General features: G+C 42.9%; 1 protein-coding gene across 6 annotated transcripts; it reads right to left on the reverse strand.

The window, feature by feature from the left end:
- Window positions 1–201: 201 nt before the first annotated feature.
- Btn1a1 (butyrophilin, subfamily 1, member A1) lies at window positions 202–17,400 on the reverse strand. Of its 6 annotated transcripts, none has more exons than XM_005403282.2 (7): window positions 17,223–17,400; window positions 15,925–16,011; window positions 15,332–15,679; window positions 13,289–13,570; window positions 5,355–5,483; window positions 4,510–4,536; window positions 202–3,705 (listed from the first exon to the last, which is right to left on the reverse strand). In XM_005403282.2, the coding sequence occupies exons 2-7, from the start codon at window positions 16,004–16,006 to the stop codon at window positions 3,071–3,073; spliced, it is 1,503 nt and encodes a 500-aa protein (XP_005403339.1). In that variant the 5' UTR covers window positions 16,007–16,011; window positions 17,223–17,400; the 3' UTR covers window positions 202–3,070. The 6 variants fall into 6 exon arrangements, with proteins under 6 accessions (XP_005403339.1, XP_005403337.1, XP_005403340.1 ...); XM_005403280.2 differs by having other exon boundaries at window positions 15,925–16,052; XM_005403283.2 differs by having other exon boundaries at window positions 17,157–17,400.
- Window positions 17,401–18,872: the final 1,472 nt, after the last annotated feature.

An 18,872-nucleotide genomic window follows, 5' to 3' on the forward strand; every position in this document is an offset into this window, starting at 1 on the left:
TTTTACATTTTAGAATAATGTACATTTTGAAGGTATGAATACATGTAATACGTCATGAAATTAGCAATAACAAATTGTCATTATTTTGTTTCTTGATTTAGCTTTGTACCATGAACATCTTTTAATCAGAAAACCTTATCGTCTTATTTTTTGAAAACTTAACCTTTTGATGATGACCAATCTAAATATATAACAATCATATATTTTGAACAATATTTATTGGGGTGTCTCCCATAAGGCTATGGAGATTATTGGGGCTTCCCATTAATGATCAAGGACTGGAAGAATGTTTCCAGGCAACTGCTTCCTTATGCATCAACTGGGAGTCCTGTCCAAAAATTTCTCCTCAGCCTAAGCGATTTTTGTTTAATTATCTTAATAAATTTTTGATAACCCATGAAAATGCAATCTCAATACTTAACACATTAAATTTGAACAATGAGAGACTCTCAAGTCATAATACATAAACAACAATATGCATGATACTTATAAAACCAATTTTGACATCATTTTGACCAGCTGGTAACCTTGATGGAAGCATATCCTTAATTTTAGATGACATTTATCTATAAGCCAAATTAAATTATAGGTAAATGCTTCAAAAATCCAAAAAATTCAACAAGAAGAAAAATTTGTTGAATTCAAATAAAACAGCTGTTTACAGATTGGACAGAGAGACAAACAAAGACACACACACAAGATAACTTGCTTGCAAAACTGAAGTGCACTTAAATATATGTTTGGCCAAATTGAATTATACTAATTTTTACAATTTTTAAACTTTGCAATTATAAAAAGACTAGTCAGAACTTTTTTATAAATTAGTAGAGATCTCTTATAAGAATTTGAACAACACTTCAAGATTTTTTATCATCTCAATTTCAAAAGGCACATGCAAAATAATTTCCTCATTACGATCATTTTGCTGAGTTCTAACTAGGAAGCAAGTGGGGATGCCGATGATTTCTCCTTTTGTGGCTGCTTGTTCCTTTAAAATCTGTGAGTTCCTAGATAGAGCTGTATAGGATTTTCTTTTGAAAGACGCCTGCTCCAACCTAAGGGTCTCTGCTGGGAGCTCTTTTGTTTCCTCTGTCTAAGTCAGAGGCTAATGACTGTAAACTCTGCAATGGACTTAGAACTGAATGAACTGTGTTCCAAGTTGAGAAGGCCTCAGGGGAAATGACTTTTCCTGTTCTGTGTGCCTTTTAAAGATTTTTCCAACTCTTTCCCAATCATCATCCTGCCTGCCAGAGGAAACCATGAATTATACTTGGTTATCTCTTGTAACATTTTTGTTACATCTTTTTTAGCACATGAGCCCCTGAGCATTTAAGGAAACCTTGGGGCTGTTTTATGTATTTTTGCTCTTTGGTTGAAAATTTTTGGCCCATTTCAGTCCTGGATAAAAACAGCTTGTTCACAGCAGGAAGACTAACCCCTATTCCTTGTGGAATGCTTCTCTTCCTCCTTTCTCCAGGCATCCCTAGTGAAGTTTTCACCCTGTGAAGGGGTTCTCCACCTCCCACTTTCCACTCTAGGTAGATTTACTCGTTCAGGCTAAAAATTTCCAGTCCAAGGACTATATGTCCCTGTTCAGATGCCAGTTATCAGGTTAATAATATCCCTTAGTTACTGTGGGCTGATCAGGTCTGCAATCTCCCTAATGAATGTATGGCAAAGGATAAATAAAAAGAGGCAAATGCAATGATTTCAGGGCTCCAGGAGGATGAAAGCCCTCTCAGAGAATTTGAGATTCTCTTGGGGCTAAGACCAAGACCTTCTCTGGGTGGCCTGTACTTATTTGGTTATCAGAAGAGAAGGAAGGACTCAAGAAGCATGGAATTACTCAAGGACTTCTCTAAGTAAGGTATTAAATTAATCCTTAATAAGGATTAGGTTAACCCACCCAGGAGTGAGAAGCCTGAGGCTATAGTCTTTATCTAGTTGAGATCAGATCCAGGCGTCCTTGGCTGTGATCTTGTCTTACCTTTGAGGCTTTCTGGCTTTATCCACCATTACAGGTTTTAGTAGGGATTAGTGACTCTCAGAGGTTCTCTTACTATGAATCTACTGCCCATCTCCAGACAAGGAGCCTAGGCCTTGGACAGACTCACAAGTAAACATGAAAAGCCAATTGATTAATTTAAATCCTGCTGAGGGCTGCTTCGTAGTGGTCTCCATCAGAAGAGGACAAACAGAAAGGTGTTAAGTCCAGTAATGTATTCCTTTGTGGATGGCTGAGCTCAGCTCTTGGTGCAGTATGCACTCAATCCTCTCTTCCTCAATGGCATAAAATACTAATACTAAGTAAAAGGGACACCAGTTGTAGGACTTACAAAAGGCTTGAGAGCCAGTTCATATTACAGAAGAACTATCTGTGAATAGCACCGATTTGTCTATTCAAAGGGTGTCTGCTACAGGTATGGAGGAGGTGGGGGAGTGCAAGTGAGGGCAGAACAGGGAGACTAGGTGAGGGTAAGGGCTACCTGGGTTTAGGGAGCAGGCAGCTAAGGTTTCAAGTGGGGAAAGCATTCACCATCCTGCAAATCTCTCTCAAGCAGAGACTTAATAAATCCATAAGAGAAGAGAAGACAACTTCTCTGAGCTAATGAAGAGAGGTCACATCAAGATCTGGGCAAGGTATAGGAGGACGGAGGGAGGGATAGAGTCTAAATGTAAACTGTGCACGTAACTCTGGAGCTCTACCCAGAATCTCTCCAACACTGCCACAAAGAGAGCTATAGACCCTTTGCTTTGTTCTTCTTTTTGTACGTCACATAAAGCATACTGCTTCACATCATATCTATTCTGTCCACCAAGATGTTTCTTGTCACACTCTTCCTCTTTAATCATTTATATGCCCTTAGATTTTAAGGTAAAGCTCCTGAAGCCTGCCTGATCTAAAGCACATTAAGAAGTTCCCATAATCTTCCAATCTAGTCACAATTTTCTTAAGACTGTACCCCAAAGAAGGAACTGAGGTTATGGGTGACCGTGACAGCTACAGCTTCAGGAGAGGATACTGGAGGGGGGAGGTGAAAGGACCTTGCTGGAATATGCTGTCACTTGTTCAGAAAGGCTGATTATTTGTGACTCCAGAGCCAGAATCTTCTCCCATGGGGGGCAACAGTCTCTGATGAGTCTGGGCATCAGGAACGACTGTGACCTCTGCAGGCCCATCAACTGCAACTGGACAGATGGTCAGGGGTTTCTTATCACAAGACCACAAGCAGAATATAGGACGAAGGGGGCCAGAGAAAGAGACCTTAGTGAATGAGTAGATATGGGATCCGTCATTCACGCTGTAGAAGGAGACAGCTCCTGATTCATAGTCCACGAAAATCCCAATCTGATGAGGTGCTTCTGGCAATGAAAGAAGAACTCGGAGCGGGGCAAGGGCCCAGTACCCCTTCTCAGATAATTCCACAACCCAAAAGCCATTCTTGGGAGACATGAGGATGAACCCTTTCTTCATCACATCCTCCCTGCACACCCCAAGCAACCAATCAGTCCTGTCTCCCACCTCTACCTCCCAGTAGTATCTTCCTGAGGTAAAGGGCTTCTTGCCTAACACACAGGGCCAGGAGTCAAATCTATCTGGATTTTCAGATAGTTTCTGACGAGAATCTTCCAGTCGCACAGATTTTGAATCCTCAGACAGAATCAGGTGGGGGTGGGCTGTGCCTGGATCCAGGGTCACGTCAACTGGGAACAAGAGAGAGTAACCATCAGTGAACATTGAAGGCTACAGGATCTATCTTTTCTTCTGCATGAAGCAGCATTCTAGTAGTGGGCAGGGCCCCTTGGAGAACTGCCTGCCCTCTGCTCCTTCCAGGGCCCTGGGCATCAGCACCCTAGGGGACAAAACAGCTGACCGTTTCTGGAGTCTGAGTGCCTAATGTGACCCTCCAAAGGCCTACCCTGTGTCACCAAGGAACACTAAGCTTCCAACACAGTTTAAAATCGTGGGATCAGGTGTGGTGGCACATGCCTGTCACCCCAGATTCTCAAATAATGGGTTGACGCTGAGGCTGAGGCTGAGGCAGGATTGCTGTGAGTTCAAGGCCAGCCTGAATTACATAGTGAGACCCTGTCTCAAACACCAAAAAAACCTCAAACATCCTCCAACACATGAAAAAAAAAAAAAAAAAAAAGCCAACAACAAAAAAAAACCCCACAAAAGCAAAAAACCTCTGTCTCATCACTATAAGTATATTAGTATTTTTCGTGACCACTTATTCTAGGTCTTTGGATTCTTTCTTTTATTTGCAGTACTGGGGAGAACCTAGAGACTGCACAGAGCTAATTCCCAGTTTGCTTTTTATTTATTTATATTTTGAGATAGGGTCTCACCAAGTTACTAAGTTGCCCAGGAGGAGCTCCAACTTACAATGCTCCTGGCCTCAACCTAGCAGAGTGCTGGTATCATCAGCATGCACCATGCCTGACTGGCCTTAAACTCACATGTAGTTGGATCTCAGAGCCCAGAGAAGTGCTAAGTAAACTGACCTGCATGTGATCGAGCCAATTTCCATTCTGAAAGGAAACAGAAACACGAGTCACGGCCAGGTTAGAGAAAGTATTCTGTGTATTTAATAGCACAAGACAAAGTGAAACCAATCAAATTTCCAGGCATCTCTCTGTAAAATGAAAGTTATCTCTAAAGGCCCCTGAGGCTGGGGTATAAGAGGGAGGAAAACAGGAGCAGGCAAGACAGAGCAAAGGACTGTTACCATCTGCATGACTGCGGAGACACTGGCAGTCAGTCAAGAGAACAGAAAGTGTGGTTTGGTTTTGTTCCTGCACAAGGCACGTGGACTCTGCTGGAGGGCTGGGGAGAGCTTTAGAGCTTGTTTTTTTTTTTCTGGTACCGGGAATCGAACTCACGACCTTGTGCTTGCCAGGCAGGCACTGTGCCACTGAGCTAAATCTGGGGAGAGCTTTAGATACCAGGAGACCTATGGGTGAGTGAAGAGAACATGAACCCAGCACCTGCTTCCTCAGCCCAGATTCAGGTGTTATGAGGTGAACACATTTCTTCTTCCTATTCTGCTTACACACCACACTTGCCTGGTAGCTCCCCCACCCCTCACTTCCAGCTGTGTCCCCAAGGAGTGGGAACTGGTGACATGATGTTACTGGTTCTCATGGTTCCAACTCTGTAAGAAAACCCTAATTTCTCTTCAACCTCTGCTATTTCATGTGTTCATGCTCCCTTTCAATTTCCAAGATTCTGAAATAATAGGTTGAAGAAGACTATAACCTGTTGGACAACTAATTCAACCACCCATTGCTAATTAATTCTTTATTCGATACAAATACCCAAGAAAAGTAATCTATGTGCTATGACTTACCTATGGGACTAGTTTCATTCTTTGTCTTTTTCTTTACATATTTTCTATATAGTTGCCAAGTGACAAATACTCCAGTAAGTCCCATCAATACTGCAACCATCAAGGAACTCCAAATTGCATCAGAGGGAGCTGAAACAAAACCCCAAGGAAATGTGTTTATTAAGGTCTATAGACAACTCTAGCTTCTCCTGGGCTCCTGTATACATCCCATCTTGCTCTAACCAATAATCAAGCCTTCCTTTGTCAGTGACAGTGGCTGTTCCACCCCAACACTTTCAGAAATGTTTTGATTTCCACTGGGAGAAAAAAAATAAGAAATGACGAGTCATGCATGCCTGTAATCCTAGCACTTGGAAGACTGAGGCAGGAGGATCATCGCAAGTTTGAGACTAGCCTGGGCTATAAAGTGAGCTCACGGCCAGCTTGAACTGCATAGTGAGAGCTTGTCTCAAAAAGATTAAAAAAAAAAAATCAATCTCCCCATTCCCAAAAGTTGAAGAGACATGCTTGAGAATCACTATTCCCTAGACAGAATGCCCAGAGTTTCCTCTGGAAATGTGAAACCTTGTCTAATGAAAAAAAAAAAAAAGTTTTTGGGATGGACTAAAATATAGGCCAATATATCCATCCAGAGGTTAAGGAAACACAGTCACAAGGAATTTTTAATGAGATACTAAGTTCAGTCTGGAGCCACTCTGAAGATGACATAGTCTTTTTTGGCTAAAGTCCCTACCTGTCAAATCTAGGAGAACTTCTCTGAAGTGGAGGTTACTGTCTCATTTACTCATTCATTCATTCAGCACACACATTTACTGACTGTACATTACATGGCAGACACTGTTTGAGACCCAGGATGCATAGTAATAAATAAAACCCAGAAATACCTGTTTTCACGGTGTTTACATTATAATTCTCCAAGCTTATTCCGCACTCTTTTATTAGCCTTTATTAGACATCAACTTTTCTTTTTTTTTTTTGGTTTTGGTTTTTCTCTGGTACCGGGAACCGAACTCACGACCTTGCGCTTGCCAGGCAGGCGCTTTGCCGCTGAGCTAAATCCCCAGCCCCTAGACATCAACTTTTCAAACATCAACTTTTGGAGATAAAAGTAAAGAAGCTTAGAGGCATGTAGTAACAAAACTGGAACTAAACAGTGTCCCAGTCATACACCAGGTACTGGGGAACTGCAGGTTAGAACGAGAGCAGAGTAAACTGGTCTGGGGCCAGTCATAAGGAGGATATTGAGGGAAATCCTAGAAGTTATCCCATTGGTTCAGGAGTTCTCACATAAAGGGAAAGGCATGAAACTAGGGACCAGCTTCTGCTAGAACTAGGAGCTGGACCTGAGCACCTAAGGGAAAGATCCCTTCTCTCATCATCATATTATTTCCAGAGCTAAACCTTTTCCATCTGCCTGCGCCCTTCCCTAGGCAGCCCCAGCAGCAGCGCATTCCTTCCCTGCCATCACAGGTGCTGGGGTGCTTTGCAGTCAAGGCACACAGCCAGCTGCGGAGTATTCACGGTTCAGGGCGTTATGGTTGGGATCTTAAATGGTCCCCCAAAGCTAATGTGTGGAAGAATTGTTTCCCTGCTGATGGAGATGTGGAAGTGGGGCCTGGTGGGATGAAGGAGGTCCTTTGAGTGTGCCCTGAAGGGAGCACTGGGCCCTGGCCCCTGGCCCCTTCCTTGCTGCCCTCTCTCCCTGCTTCCCAGCCTCCATGGAGTGAGCGGCCTGGCCCAGCACCTGCTCCCAGTGATTGCTGAGTGTGAAATGTAGCAGTGTGGAGCTCTTAACCTGAGCTGCATGGTTCGATGGGCCACTTCAGGTCCAGAGCTTGTTGGAATGGCAGAGGCTTTGCTGTAATTGCATTTCGTCAGTTCCTCCCTGTCTAGCCTCCTTCATTGACTTCCCCATGGTGTCACCACTGTTCCTAATAAATGCCCCATAGTGTTGCTTCTCTGGGACCTTCTGAGACCAGAATTCTCAAGTGTTTCATTCAAGAATGGTGGTGTATGCCTATAATGCCAGCTATTCCAGAGGCTGAGGCAGGAGGATTATGAGTTTCAGGCCAGCCTGGGCAACTTAGTGAGGTCCTCTGTCAAAAAGGGCTGGTGACATAGCTCAGTGGTGTGGTGGGGCGCACCAGGGTTTGCTCCCCAATACCACAAAAAGTGTTTCAAGGCCAACATGCTTTGAGGAGCTCCATGAGGTCAAAGTCTTTACAATGGCTTGCTGTGATGGCATATACCTGTAATTTTGGGATTTGCGAGGCTGAGACAAGACTGCTGTGAGTGTGAGGCTAGCTTCAGTTAGTAAGCTCAAGGCCAGCAAAACCCTGTCAAAAACAGTCCATAATGCTATGGAATGCTATTTACCTTTCTCCACACCCTCACCCCCACCCTATACTGGGAATTGGACCCAGAGCCTTTGTACTGAGCTATACCTCCAGTCCTTTGTACTGAGCTATACCTCCAGTCCTTTGTGAGATGAATTCTAGCTAAACTGCCCAGGCTGGGCTTGAACTTTTCATCCTCCGGCCTCAACCTCCCAATGCTGAGATAATAGGCATGGGCCACCATACCCAGCTAAAAAGATACGTTTGCAACACACTGTTTTCACCTACTTCGCTCTTTAGCTAAGAACTAAGATATGTGGCAGCCGTATCTTTCCTAAGATGATCCTGCCAGTCTGTGGTTACAAACTAATGAATTACTAAAGCAATAGCCTGATGACTAGAGTTCAAGGCCAGCCTAAACTATCTATAGCAAGATCTTGTCTCAAAACGAAACAAAAGCAAAACAAGCAAATCTATCATTTTAAAGCAAAACATGGTAGAGCAGCCTGTAAACCTAGCATCTGAGAACTCACAAATTTAAACCCTGCCTGAACAACTTAGCAAGACCCTATCTCAAAAGAGAGTTGGGGATGTAGCTCTGTGAAGGTCCTTAGTCTTGCAAAGAAGGGAGGAAAATCTATCACTCTAATGTGACACTCTAAGTGTCATAGGTAACACTTTGAGCTTGGTGCTCGAGTTGCACTGGGTGTTGTGTATGTAGGGTGAGGGAACCAAGACATATTGCTGTGCTTGAAGAGAACCACAGGAAGGGAAAGGAAATCAACAAATGGAGGAGCCAGGTATGATTGTGCATGTCTGTAATCACAGCACTCAGAAGGCTGAGGCAGGAAGATCACCGTAAGTGTGAGGCCAGCCTGGGTGACACAGTGAGTTCAAGGTCACTCTGCACTACAGGGCCCTGTCTCAAAAAAAAAGAAAGAAAGAAAACAAAAAGCACAACAGTGTCAGAAGGAGAAGAATTCAACCCTGTCCTCACTGTAGTCTAAGAAAGTCAAATCTTCACAGTACTCTTATTTCTTCATATGTATAAGGTAGGACTTAAACCTATATATTTTTAAAATTTGATTTTTGTGGCTTTAAAAGTAAAGTTTAAACATGCTCCTATTCACTCTTAGAGATTTCTCATGATAGCCCTATGAGAAGGATGTTTCACTTGGTAAAACTGAGGTCTAGCAAGTTTAACTATTTTTATAAGTATTTCCAGATAAAATGGAAAAGTTTTCTGTCATTGTGGTTGAACTAGTCTGGGCTCAGCTGGGCATTCTGCCTTCAGCAGCTCAGTTCCTGAATTGCTAAGGCAGTTCTCCTCTCCTTTTTAGCAGTTCTCCTCTCCTGTTTTGGGTCCGTTTGGTCCGCACACCAAATTCTCCAAGCCTATTACTCTCCCTTTTATTACCCTTTGTAAGATAGGAGATTACTATGCAAATGCATATGCTGGGACATGAAATCATTCTTATGTAAAATTCTTTATACATTACTTGACTTGTCTTGTTTATCCTATTCTAACTATCCTAACTGGCTTGTCCCTTTAGAACATTCATAGTATGGGGGAAATTAATATGACATTTTCCTGTATATCATCACACTTAATCCTCAGTAATTTTTGTAAGGTCAAAATTTTTCTTAGTATTTGTATGTACTAAAAAGTGAGGCTTTGCTGGGTGTGGTGGTGCACACCTGTATTCCCAGCAGTTGGGAGGCTGAGGCAGGTGGATCACTGTGAGTTCAAGGTCAGCCTGAATTATAAAATGAGACCCTGTCTTGTGGAGAAGGACATTCTATAGTTCACCTTTTAATGTATTACCTATGTGAGACTTTGAGCCTGACCAAGCCATATGATTGTTTGATTCTGGAGAAAGTGTAGCAAAAGCATTAGTGTAAGAAGGAAATGCAAGAAGGACCTTAGTCCCTGTGGAAAGCCGCTGGGATAACACTAGATGCTTTGCTGAGATATGTCTGAAGGAATGATAACATGATGGCTAGCTAAGTCAAAGTTCAGTTCCTATGATAATTAAGCCCTCATTAATCCTGTTAATGGTTCCTCCCATTTCCCCTGTTCCTGCTTTTTGTGAGACTCCCAATAAAAGGCTAAAGAAAATTGTAACTGAGGCTTCAGCCCTAGAGGCTGTAACCCCCTGATCCTGTAACTTTGTTTGTCTTGTTTTTCTTTTTATCTGCTGCACCATGTTCTCGGGACCTGTTACCCCATACAGAAACCAACATATAACCAAGACTGTCTCAAAAAAACAAAAAGAAAAGAAAATGAGACTTAACAATTCTGAAATTCATTTGGAACCAGAAGAGACCTAGAATAGCAAAAGCAATTTGGGGCAACTAAAGGCAAGGCAGGGGGCTTCATAATGCCTGACTTGAAATTATACTACAAAGATACTGTGATAAAGCCAGTGTGGGGCTGGGGATTTAGCTCAGCGGCAAAAAGCGCCTGCCTGGCAAGCGCAAGGTCGTGAGTTCGGTTCCCGGTACCGGAGAAAAACCAAAAAAAATAAAAAAATAAAGCCAGTGTGATGGCACACCCCTATAATCCCAGCACTCAGGAAGCTGAGGCAGGAGGATTGTTGTGAGTTGAGACCAGCCTGGGCTACAAAGTGAGCCCAAGGCCAGCCTGAACTGCATAGTGAGACCCTGTCTCAAAAAGACAAAAAAACAAAAAACAAACAAACAAACAAAACCCCAAAGATACTGTGATAAAAACAGTATGGTACTGAAAAAAAACAAAACAAAACAAAGCAAAACAGACCACAGGATCAATGAAACAGAACAGAAAATGCAGAAACAACTTCAAACACACTCAGCCACCCTACCTTTGACAAAGGAGCCAAATATTTTCACTGGAAGAAAGATAGCCTCTTAATAAATGGTGCTGGAAAAACTGGCTCTCCACATGCCAAAGGTTAAAACTAGACCTATATTTTTCACCATGCCCTAAACTAAAATTGAAATGGATCAAAGATCTAAATATTAGAATGGAAACACTAAATCTGCTGGAAGAGAGAACAGGTAGAACTCTTGAAGACACTGATGCAGGCAAAGACTTTATGAACAAAACCCTGATCTCACAGGAAATATTACAAAGAATCAACAACTGGGATCTCATTTTATCAAAAAGCTTTTGCACAGCAAGAGAAACCACCAACAGAGTGATGAGACAAGCCAAAAAGTGGGAAAAAACGTTTGCCAGACAAAGGACTAATATCTCGCATATACAAAGAATTTTTTAAAAAATCAGACCTTCCAAATTTAAAGACCCAATATAAAAATGGGCACTGAAATGAAGAGACACTTCTCAGATGAAGTAGAAATGGCAAGTGAATATATGAAAAAATATTCAACATCACTGGGCATTTGAGAGATGCAAATTAAAACACACTATGATTCCATCTCACTTTTGAAAGAATGGATAGTATCAAAAAACCAATCAATAGCCAAAGCTGGCAGGGCTGTGGGGTAAAAGCAACCCTACTTCACTGTTGGTGGGAGTGTAGACTGATGGAACCACTGTGGAAATCAATGTGGAGATTCCTCAAAAAATTAAAACTAGAGGTTCCATTTGATGCAGGTATTCCGCTTTTGGGTACTTTCCCCGAAGAATAAAAAGCATCATACCACAGCGATATATGTGTACACATGTTTATAGTGGCACAGTTTGTAATAGCTAAGTCTTGGAAAGAGCCCAAAAGCCCTGTTTTTAGTTCAAAGTAATACTAGCAAAGAGCTCGGGATGTAGCTCCATGGTAGGGCACACCTTGGTATTTACAGGGTACTAGGCTTAATCTCCTAACACTGTTTTTTAAAGGCTATCTTCATAAAATAAATGAAGAAATGTTCATTTCTATTTTTGTTTCATAGACTTTTGTCAAATTGGTGTTAATTTTCTTTGAAGCATTTGATAGCATTCTTCAATAAAATGATCCGGCACAAAGATGCCTATTTTGCTAATTTTAAAATTAAGAACTCCATTTCCTTAACAATTATAGGGCTGTTCAAATTGTTTCATATTTAGTGAGTTGCAGTGATTTGTGTTTTCCAGGGATTGGTACATTTCACCAAAGAGGTACAATTTATGTGTTCAAATTGTTTATAGTATTCTTTTTCTTATCCTTTAGTGTCTGAAGGTTCTGGAGTGATATCTGAATATACAACTATTGACTTCATTACTATTTCTATTTTTAATTTCATTGATTTCTGCTCTGTAGCCCATGCTGCCCTCAAACTTGTAGCGACCCTCCTGCCTCAGCCTCCTGAATGCTGGAATTACAGGCATGTACCACCATGCCTGGCTCTTTCTTCCTTCTTGTCTGTTGGTTTGTTTTTGTTTTTCTTCTGGTACCAGGAATCAAACTCTTGACCTTGCGCTTACCAGGCAGGTGCTTTGCCACTGAGCTAAATCCTCAGCCCCTTTCTTCCTTCTTGATATGGGTTTATTTTACTCTCTAGGTTCTTGAGTGGAGCTTAGATTATTAGTTTGCCTTCTCCTCTTTCTTTTCTTTTTTTTTTTTCTTTGTTTTTTTTCCAGTACCAGGAATTGAACTCATGACCTTGCGCTTGCCAGGCAGGCACTGTGCCGCTGAGCTAAATCTCCAGCCCCACCTTTTCCTCTTTTAGCACTATAAATTTCTGTTTGGGCACGCATTAGCTGTGTCAAGAGCTAAACAGAGCTGCAGGAGACTGTGCTGCCATCTATCAAGAATTGCCAGTTACAGTCACAAGCAAAAGGAAGGTGCTAGTCCAGCCTCCATTCATATGGGGCAGTAGAAGCAAAAGTCTGGGTCAGAGAAAGAGCTGATGCCCCGCTACTCCTGCATGGTGATAACCAGTTAAAAAAAAAAAAAAAAATTTCATAGAAAACAGGAGTGGAATTTCCTCAATGTGTGTAACCCTACAGCTAATGTGAGTTTTTATTCAGACAAGGTTTCACTATGTAGCTTGGGCTGGCCTCAGATATGCAATGATTCTCCTGCTTCAGCTTCCTTTAATGCTGTGATTATAGGCATGTGCCACCATGCCCAAGACATCTAAGATGATTCTTAATGACAACACATTGAGAATAAAGCTGGTACGTGCACTCTCCGTACTATTACTAACATAATGCAAACGATTCTAGCTAGGGCCATGAACATCTATGAATGTTCGTAATGTGAGTTCCATTTGTATCTGTGAAAGTTCAAAACTTCAATGTTTGTAAGTTGGGGACTTACTGTATTATTTCTGGAATGACAAAAAAGTATGTGTATGTTTGGTACAGATGTAAATGTGTTTCCTCAAGCTTTTTACCAATAATTTCTTCAGTCTACAGAAATGGAACTTACAAAGGCTTTCTATTTCCTAAGCATTATAAAAAAGCAGGAATTTCTCTAAGATCTATATAGAGCTTATACCTTCAAAATCCTCACGCATCTGGTAACATTTTTAGGGGCTCCCTCAAGCCAGCAAGCAAGAGATGTTGCAGAGCTGAGGGAAGAGTACACAACTCTGCCATGAAGTCACATCTGAGCAAGTGTCCGGAATACTGTGGTCCTGTAGCTGCGTCAGCACGGGAGGCAGCCCTGTCCCACTAACCTGATGTGGAAATCCCTACTTCCTTCTGCTGACCAAGGAGCAGGTTGCGGATGCAGCAGGACACAGTCTCCAGAGAGGTGTCTCTGATGATCATGGAAGTGGCCACGGTGAAAAGACCCTCTTGGTCAGGACTCCTGGACTCTGATGTGGACAGAAACTTCTCCCCTGCAGGCGTTCTCCACTGTACCTGGGGTTCTGGGTACCACCCCACAGAGGTGCACTCCAGCCGGATCTCTCCACTGTCCTGAACTTCCACACTGATGTGAGGGTCAGAGCCCAGTGCTGTGGAGAGAGAAGGTGGCCTTAATTTTTTAGTGGTTAACCTTCTGGACGCCCTTATAACCACAGAATTACAGCATTTCTAGAATCACTGTAACCAGGAATAGGAACAGAGAGATCTCAATTCCTCATTTCAAAGGGAACTGAGGGGGGCTGGGGATTTAGCTCAGTGGCAAAGCGCCTGCCTGGCAAGCGCAAGGTCGTGAGTTCGGTTCCCGGTACCAGAGAAAAACCGAAAAACCAAAAAAAAAAAAAAAAAAAAAAAAAAAAAAAAAAAAAAGGGAACTGAGGTAACAATGAAACATTTCACACACCTCATCAGAAATATGCCATGTGGGGATCAGGAGCAAGTTCACCCCTAAAGAATAGATGGGCATTTGCGGTGGCCTTTGAAATGCAGAAAAGAACTGAATGGGCAGACATGAGAAGTGGTCTTTCCTGCGGAAGAACAGCAAGTTTAATGCCTTCCACCGGGGTAGGAGGCTTAGGCTGGGAGCTGTAGCAGTGGGAATGGAGTCTTTATTGTTGGAAATAAGGGCAGAGGAGAACAGGCAGAACACGTGCTGTATTATGGGATAGGCAAGAACTGGAGAAAGGAAAATTGTTTCCTGGGCCTTTCTCTGGATGACTACAGGGGAAGATACAGACTCACAGAAGACTCAACATTCTTTTGCTGTGTATTTTTCAGTGATTCCCTTAAACGGTTTCTACTTCAGATTCCTCATACATTTAAGTTACTACTTTTGAGACTTTATTTTTCTGCTTGCTTCTTTTTTGATAACTACAGGGTACAGAAAACACCTGGGCAAATATATATATATAGATCTTTTGCAAGTGGAAAGGAGACCAAGAAATGCAAGGAGGGAAGGGGAAGGAAAAAGAATGAAGAGGTATTATGTGCATGTACCAACTCCCCATGATGAATGTACATGCTACAGACATGTACTAAGAAAGAAAAAAAAGTAGCTGGGCGTGGTGGTAAACATTTGGGAGGCTGAGGCAGGAGGACTGTCTTCAGTTAAGAGGCCAGTGTGGGCTCCATAGTGAATTCAAGGCCAGCCTGAATTACAGAGCGAGATCCTGTCTGAAACAAAACAAAACAAAACATCTACTAAAAAAGTGTATACATGTATCTATATGAATGTATATTTGTGTCAAGAGGTTAACAGATTTTATTATGTTTAAAATTGGGTCTGTAATTTATAGAAGAGCCACAAGTTTATCTTGTCAAGTTTCTAAGTTCTTAGAAGCAATTTTCAAGATCATTCTTTCTCTCTATACATAAAAGCACAGGAACTAACATAAGCTGCCCTGCAGAGGTTCCACTGTCATGGAGCTGAGATACAGATTTCACTAAGATACTTTTATTTATTTATTTATTTTTGGTTTTTTTTCGGTATCAGGAATTGAACTTACGAGCTTGCGCTTGCCAGGCAGGTGCTGTGCCACTGAGCTAAATCCCCAGCCCCTCACCAAGATACTTTTAATATATGAATAGCTAAAAATAACTAATATTAAAAGGCACTGCAGTATTTATACATTAAGTTTTTGGGGTTTTTCTGGTATTGGGAATTGAACTCAGGACTTTGTGTTTGCTAGGCAGGCGCTGTGCCGCTGAGCTATATCCCCAGCTGTATATTAAATTTTTGGATAATTTCTAACCACAATGGTAATGCCTCACCATACTCTCATGCTTGTGAGGTTTATAAACCACTTTCATATATCCCTTCATTGACCCCAAGAAGCAAAAACCCATCTACTCACCAGCCACTCTCAACTGCAAGAAGGCCTCTCTGTGGGCCTGGTCATCTTTGAAGGAGCACCCATACACCCCTTCATCAAAGGCCCTGATGCCATGTATCCTCAGCGCTGCATGCCCCGCAGTGATGTTGTCTGTGACTAGTGTCACCCTCCCCTGGTACTCAGGCATCTGCTCTCCCTCCTGCTCTTGCCCATCCTGGTACACCAACACAGCCGGTGAGAATGTGTTCCGGAACCACCGGAGTTCCATGTGCTCAGCACTCACACTTGGTGAAAGATAACAGGGCAGCTCAGAGTCTTCACCCACTAAGGCCAGGATAGGTTCCAGAGGTCCAAGGACTTCAAAGGGAGCTGCGCCAAAAAAACAAAACAAAGAGCAGAATCCGGGTGAGGTGACGGAGTTGCAGATGGACAGGAATTAGGCCTAGCCAAAAAGCCGACATGCTCTTGCTGTTTCTCACTTCAGGGTATCCACCTGGGCCGCACTGGATTCCTGCACTCCCTGGGAAGAACTTGTGTGACGGCTGGTATTTGCAGACGCATTTCAACCCAGCGGGCTGGAGCAGAGAATGAGCTGGGGAAGAAGGGGGACTTACCCGCATCCAGTGTGGGCAGCCGCAGGAGCATAAGGGTGAGGAGACACCCAGGGAGGGAGTTTGGGAAAACCGCCATCCACATCCTTTCTGCAACAGGACACTGACATGAGTCCACTAGGAACTTCAGCCTAGAGATGAACGGTCAGGAGGTAACTATGGGCTCAGGAGCCCCTTCCTTTTCCACAGGCCTCCAGCAGCTCTTTCCAACAGAGGGCCCTGGTGATCTGCCTCTGAAGCCCATCTCTAGTGCCTCCTTTGCATAAACGTATATGTTCTCCCGGAATCCCTTCACTAAAACGGCAGTTGCCCCCTAGTTACAATAATTGGCGCACACCTGTAATCCCAGCACTGGGGAGGCTGAGGCAGGAGGATAACTGCGAGTTCGAGCCCAGCCTGCGCTAACGAGACGCTGTCTCAGAAAACAACAAAAACAGAAACAAATCAGCATTTGCTGTCAAGGTGATATTTAAGGTGTGAGTTGCAAAGCTAGTGACAAAAGAAATGAACCAGGGAAAGATAAAAAGATGGGTAGTGACTAGGTCAGAAGGGCAACTTGTGGCAGGGGCCTGGTTTATCACACTGGGGCACTCAAAGTTGCTTGGATGAGGGACTCCACACAGTATGGGGAACTATGGCACTTGGAAAATATGGAGTCTAAATAACAACATACATATAAAACCTTAAGGCATTACTTCCTCCTTACGGGGGATTGAACCCACAGCCTTCACACTGAGCTACATCCCCAGACTCCCCCGCCTCTATTTCTCAGACAGAGTCTAACGAAGCTGCCCAGTCTGGGCTGCACTTTGAGATTCTCTTACGTTTCCCTCCCAGAGTGCTGGGATTACAGGCCTGCGCCCCCACCCCCAGTCTACAGCATTTTAGGCTGTTTGTTTGTTTGTTTTTGGAGACAGGGTCTCACAGTGTAGTTCCGTCTGGCCTTGAGTTCACTATGTAGTCCTGGCTGGCCCCGAATTTGTGGCGATGCTCCTGCCTCAGCCTCCCAAGTTCCGGGATTAAAGACGCCCGCCACCACTCCTGCCTTAAAACCTTTTTGGTTATAATCGAAAGGAGACCAGAAGATTTTCTGAGTCGTATTTTTGTTTCTTTCAGATCCTAGTCCCTAAGCGCATGCAGCCGGCAGGCTTCACCTGTCATACTGTCCTCCTCCCTCCAGATCCCACAGAGCGTGCCCTCTTCCTCTGCACCCCGGCCCGGCACCCCAAGCCCACCGCTCAGCTTCGCAGCCCGGTCTTCCAGCCCCACAGCCCTGCTTTGCAACAGTGCTCTCCACGTACGCCTTGGGACTCCATTGGTAAGTCACGGACCACAGAAGGAAGGTAAGCGACAGTTCCCCATCTTTAAAGTACGTTATTAAGTTACATTTAGTAACGTAAGCAAAGTAGCACCGGAAACTAGATAGCCTGCTATCCAGGTTAAAAACTGACAGTAACACACGTGATCCAGGACCCGGATTTGCGCGCGTGAGGGCGGGGTCACAACCTACAAGGCTGCCTGTGATTGGCTGGAACTCGGCAACTGTGAGGCTCACGCGAAATGTGGTTGCAGTTCCTTGTGTGAGGAGCAATCGACTACGGAGGCATCCTCAGGCCAAATTTACTTTGGAGCATGTGTCGGACGCTTACTGTGAGAAAGTGTAAGGGAATTTTCTTTGGACAAATTAATTTTTTGATTGCCTCAAAAGTGGTGATGTATTTTATCAGTTGCTAGACGGTAAAACCCTGGGAAAAGTGAAAACTGAACCTTCATTGAATTATACCCATTAAAGAAAAATTCCCCCCTCCTCCCAGTATGTTTGCTTACATATTTGAATCATTAATATATGTGTATAATCAGTATTTCCAGAAATTCAACTGTTTTATGTCTTATACTAGAAGCATCTGCTGAACTGAGTAGAAAAAAGTTTTTAATGGGTGGAGAGGAAGATTTGTATTATGTGTATCAGTTTAATTAACATTACACGGTGGCAGTTTGCTAGAATCTGCTTTTAAGTAAATAGATGCAGGAGGAGGTTATCACTTTTTACTGTACAGCCAATGAACGTATGAAAGGAATAGTGACAGACCAATTTCATCTCCTTCAGTATCCCCAAAATTCAAGTCTTAGATTCATTACCAAATTATGTTATTTTCTGCTTTCCAGAGGCAGTGCTTCCATTGTTTTTTTTGTATGTTCTGTATTTTTCATAAAATTCTCTTGGGTGGGATGAGTTCATTCATTCACCCTCCCTACTTTTTATTACATGATACTTTTTTTTTTCTGGTACTGGGGATTGAACCCAGAACTTTGACAATGAGCTATATTTCTAGCCTTTTTAAATTTTGAGTCAAAGTCTCACTAAATCTCTGAATTGTCCAGGCTGGGTTTGAATTTACAATGTTTTTGCCTCAGCCTCCTAGAGTGCTGAGATTACAGATGTGCACCACCACACCTGGCTACCATTTGTATACTGTTTAGGGTTTTAAAAAAAATTTTTTTTTTTTTTGAGACTGGGTCTCATTATGCAGTTTAGGCTATCCTTGCACTCACAGTGATCCTCCTGCTTCAGTGTCCCAAGTGCTGGGGTTACAGACATGTGCCACCATGCCCAGCTACATTGTGTATTTTTGTTCGTTTCTCACTCTGCCAGTATAGTATGCTCCATGTAATTTTTGTTTTGATAGGATCTTGCTATGTAGTTCAACCTGGCCTTGAGCTCACTGTGTAGCCCACGCTGGCCTCAAACTCATGGTGATTCTCCTACTTCAGGCCCCACCAAGTGCTGGGATTAAGTATAGTATGTTCTTATGTTAAACTTCAGGTAGACTGAATGGTATCTTTGTAAGGGGTCCTTGGGACAAATATTGGGACTTAGCAACTGCAACATTTTTGTTCACAAGCCAAAAATAAACCTGCCCTTTAGATCATATGTGGTCATAAAATAGACC

This window comes from Chinchilla lanigera, unplaced genomic scaffold (assembly GCF_000276665.1).
Source record: "Chinchilla lanigera isolate Chin_1 unplaced genomic scaffold, ChiLan1.0 scaffold00082, whole genome shotgun sequence".
In the NCBI taxonomy this organism is placed as follows: domain Eukaryota; kingdom Metazoa; phylum Chordata; class Mammalia; order Rodentia; family Chinchillidae; genus Chinchilla; species Chinchilla lanigera.

Excerpts from the sequence above, each read along its gene's own strand:
- Btn1a1 (XM_005403282.2), bottom strand. The coding sequence starts at position 16,006 with ATGTGGATGGCGGTTTTCCCAAACTCCCTCCCTGGGTGTCTCCTCACC. Across the intron at positions 5,484-13,288 it reads AGTAGGGATTTCCACATCAG|CTCCCTCTGATGCAATTTGG; the intron begins GTTAGTGGGACA and ends GTTTTGTTTCAG. Across the intron at positions 4,537-5,354 it reads GAATGAAACTAGTCCCATAG|AATGGAAATTGGCTCGATCA; the intron begins GTAAGTCATAGC and ends GTTTCCTTTCAG.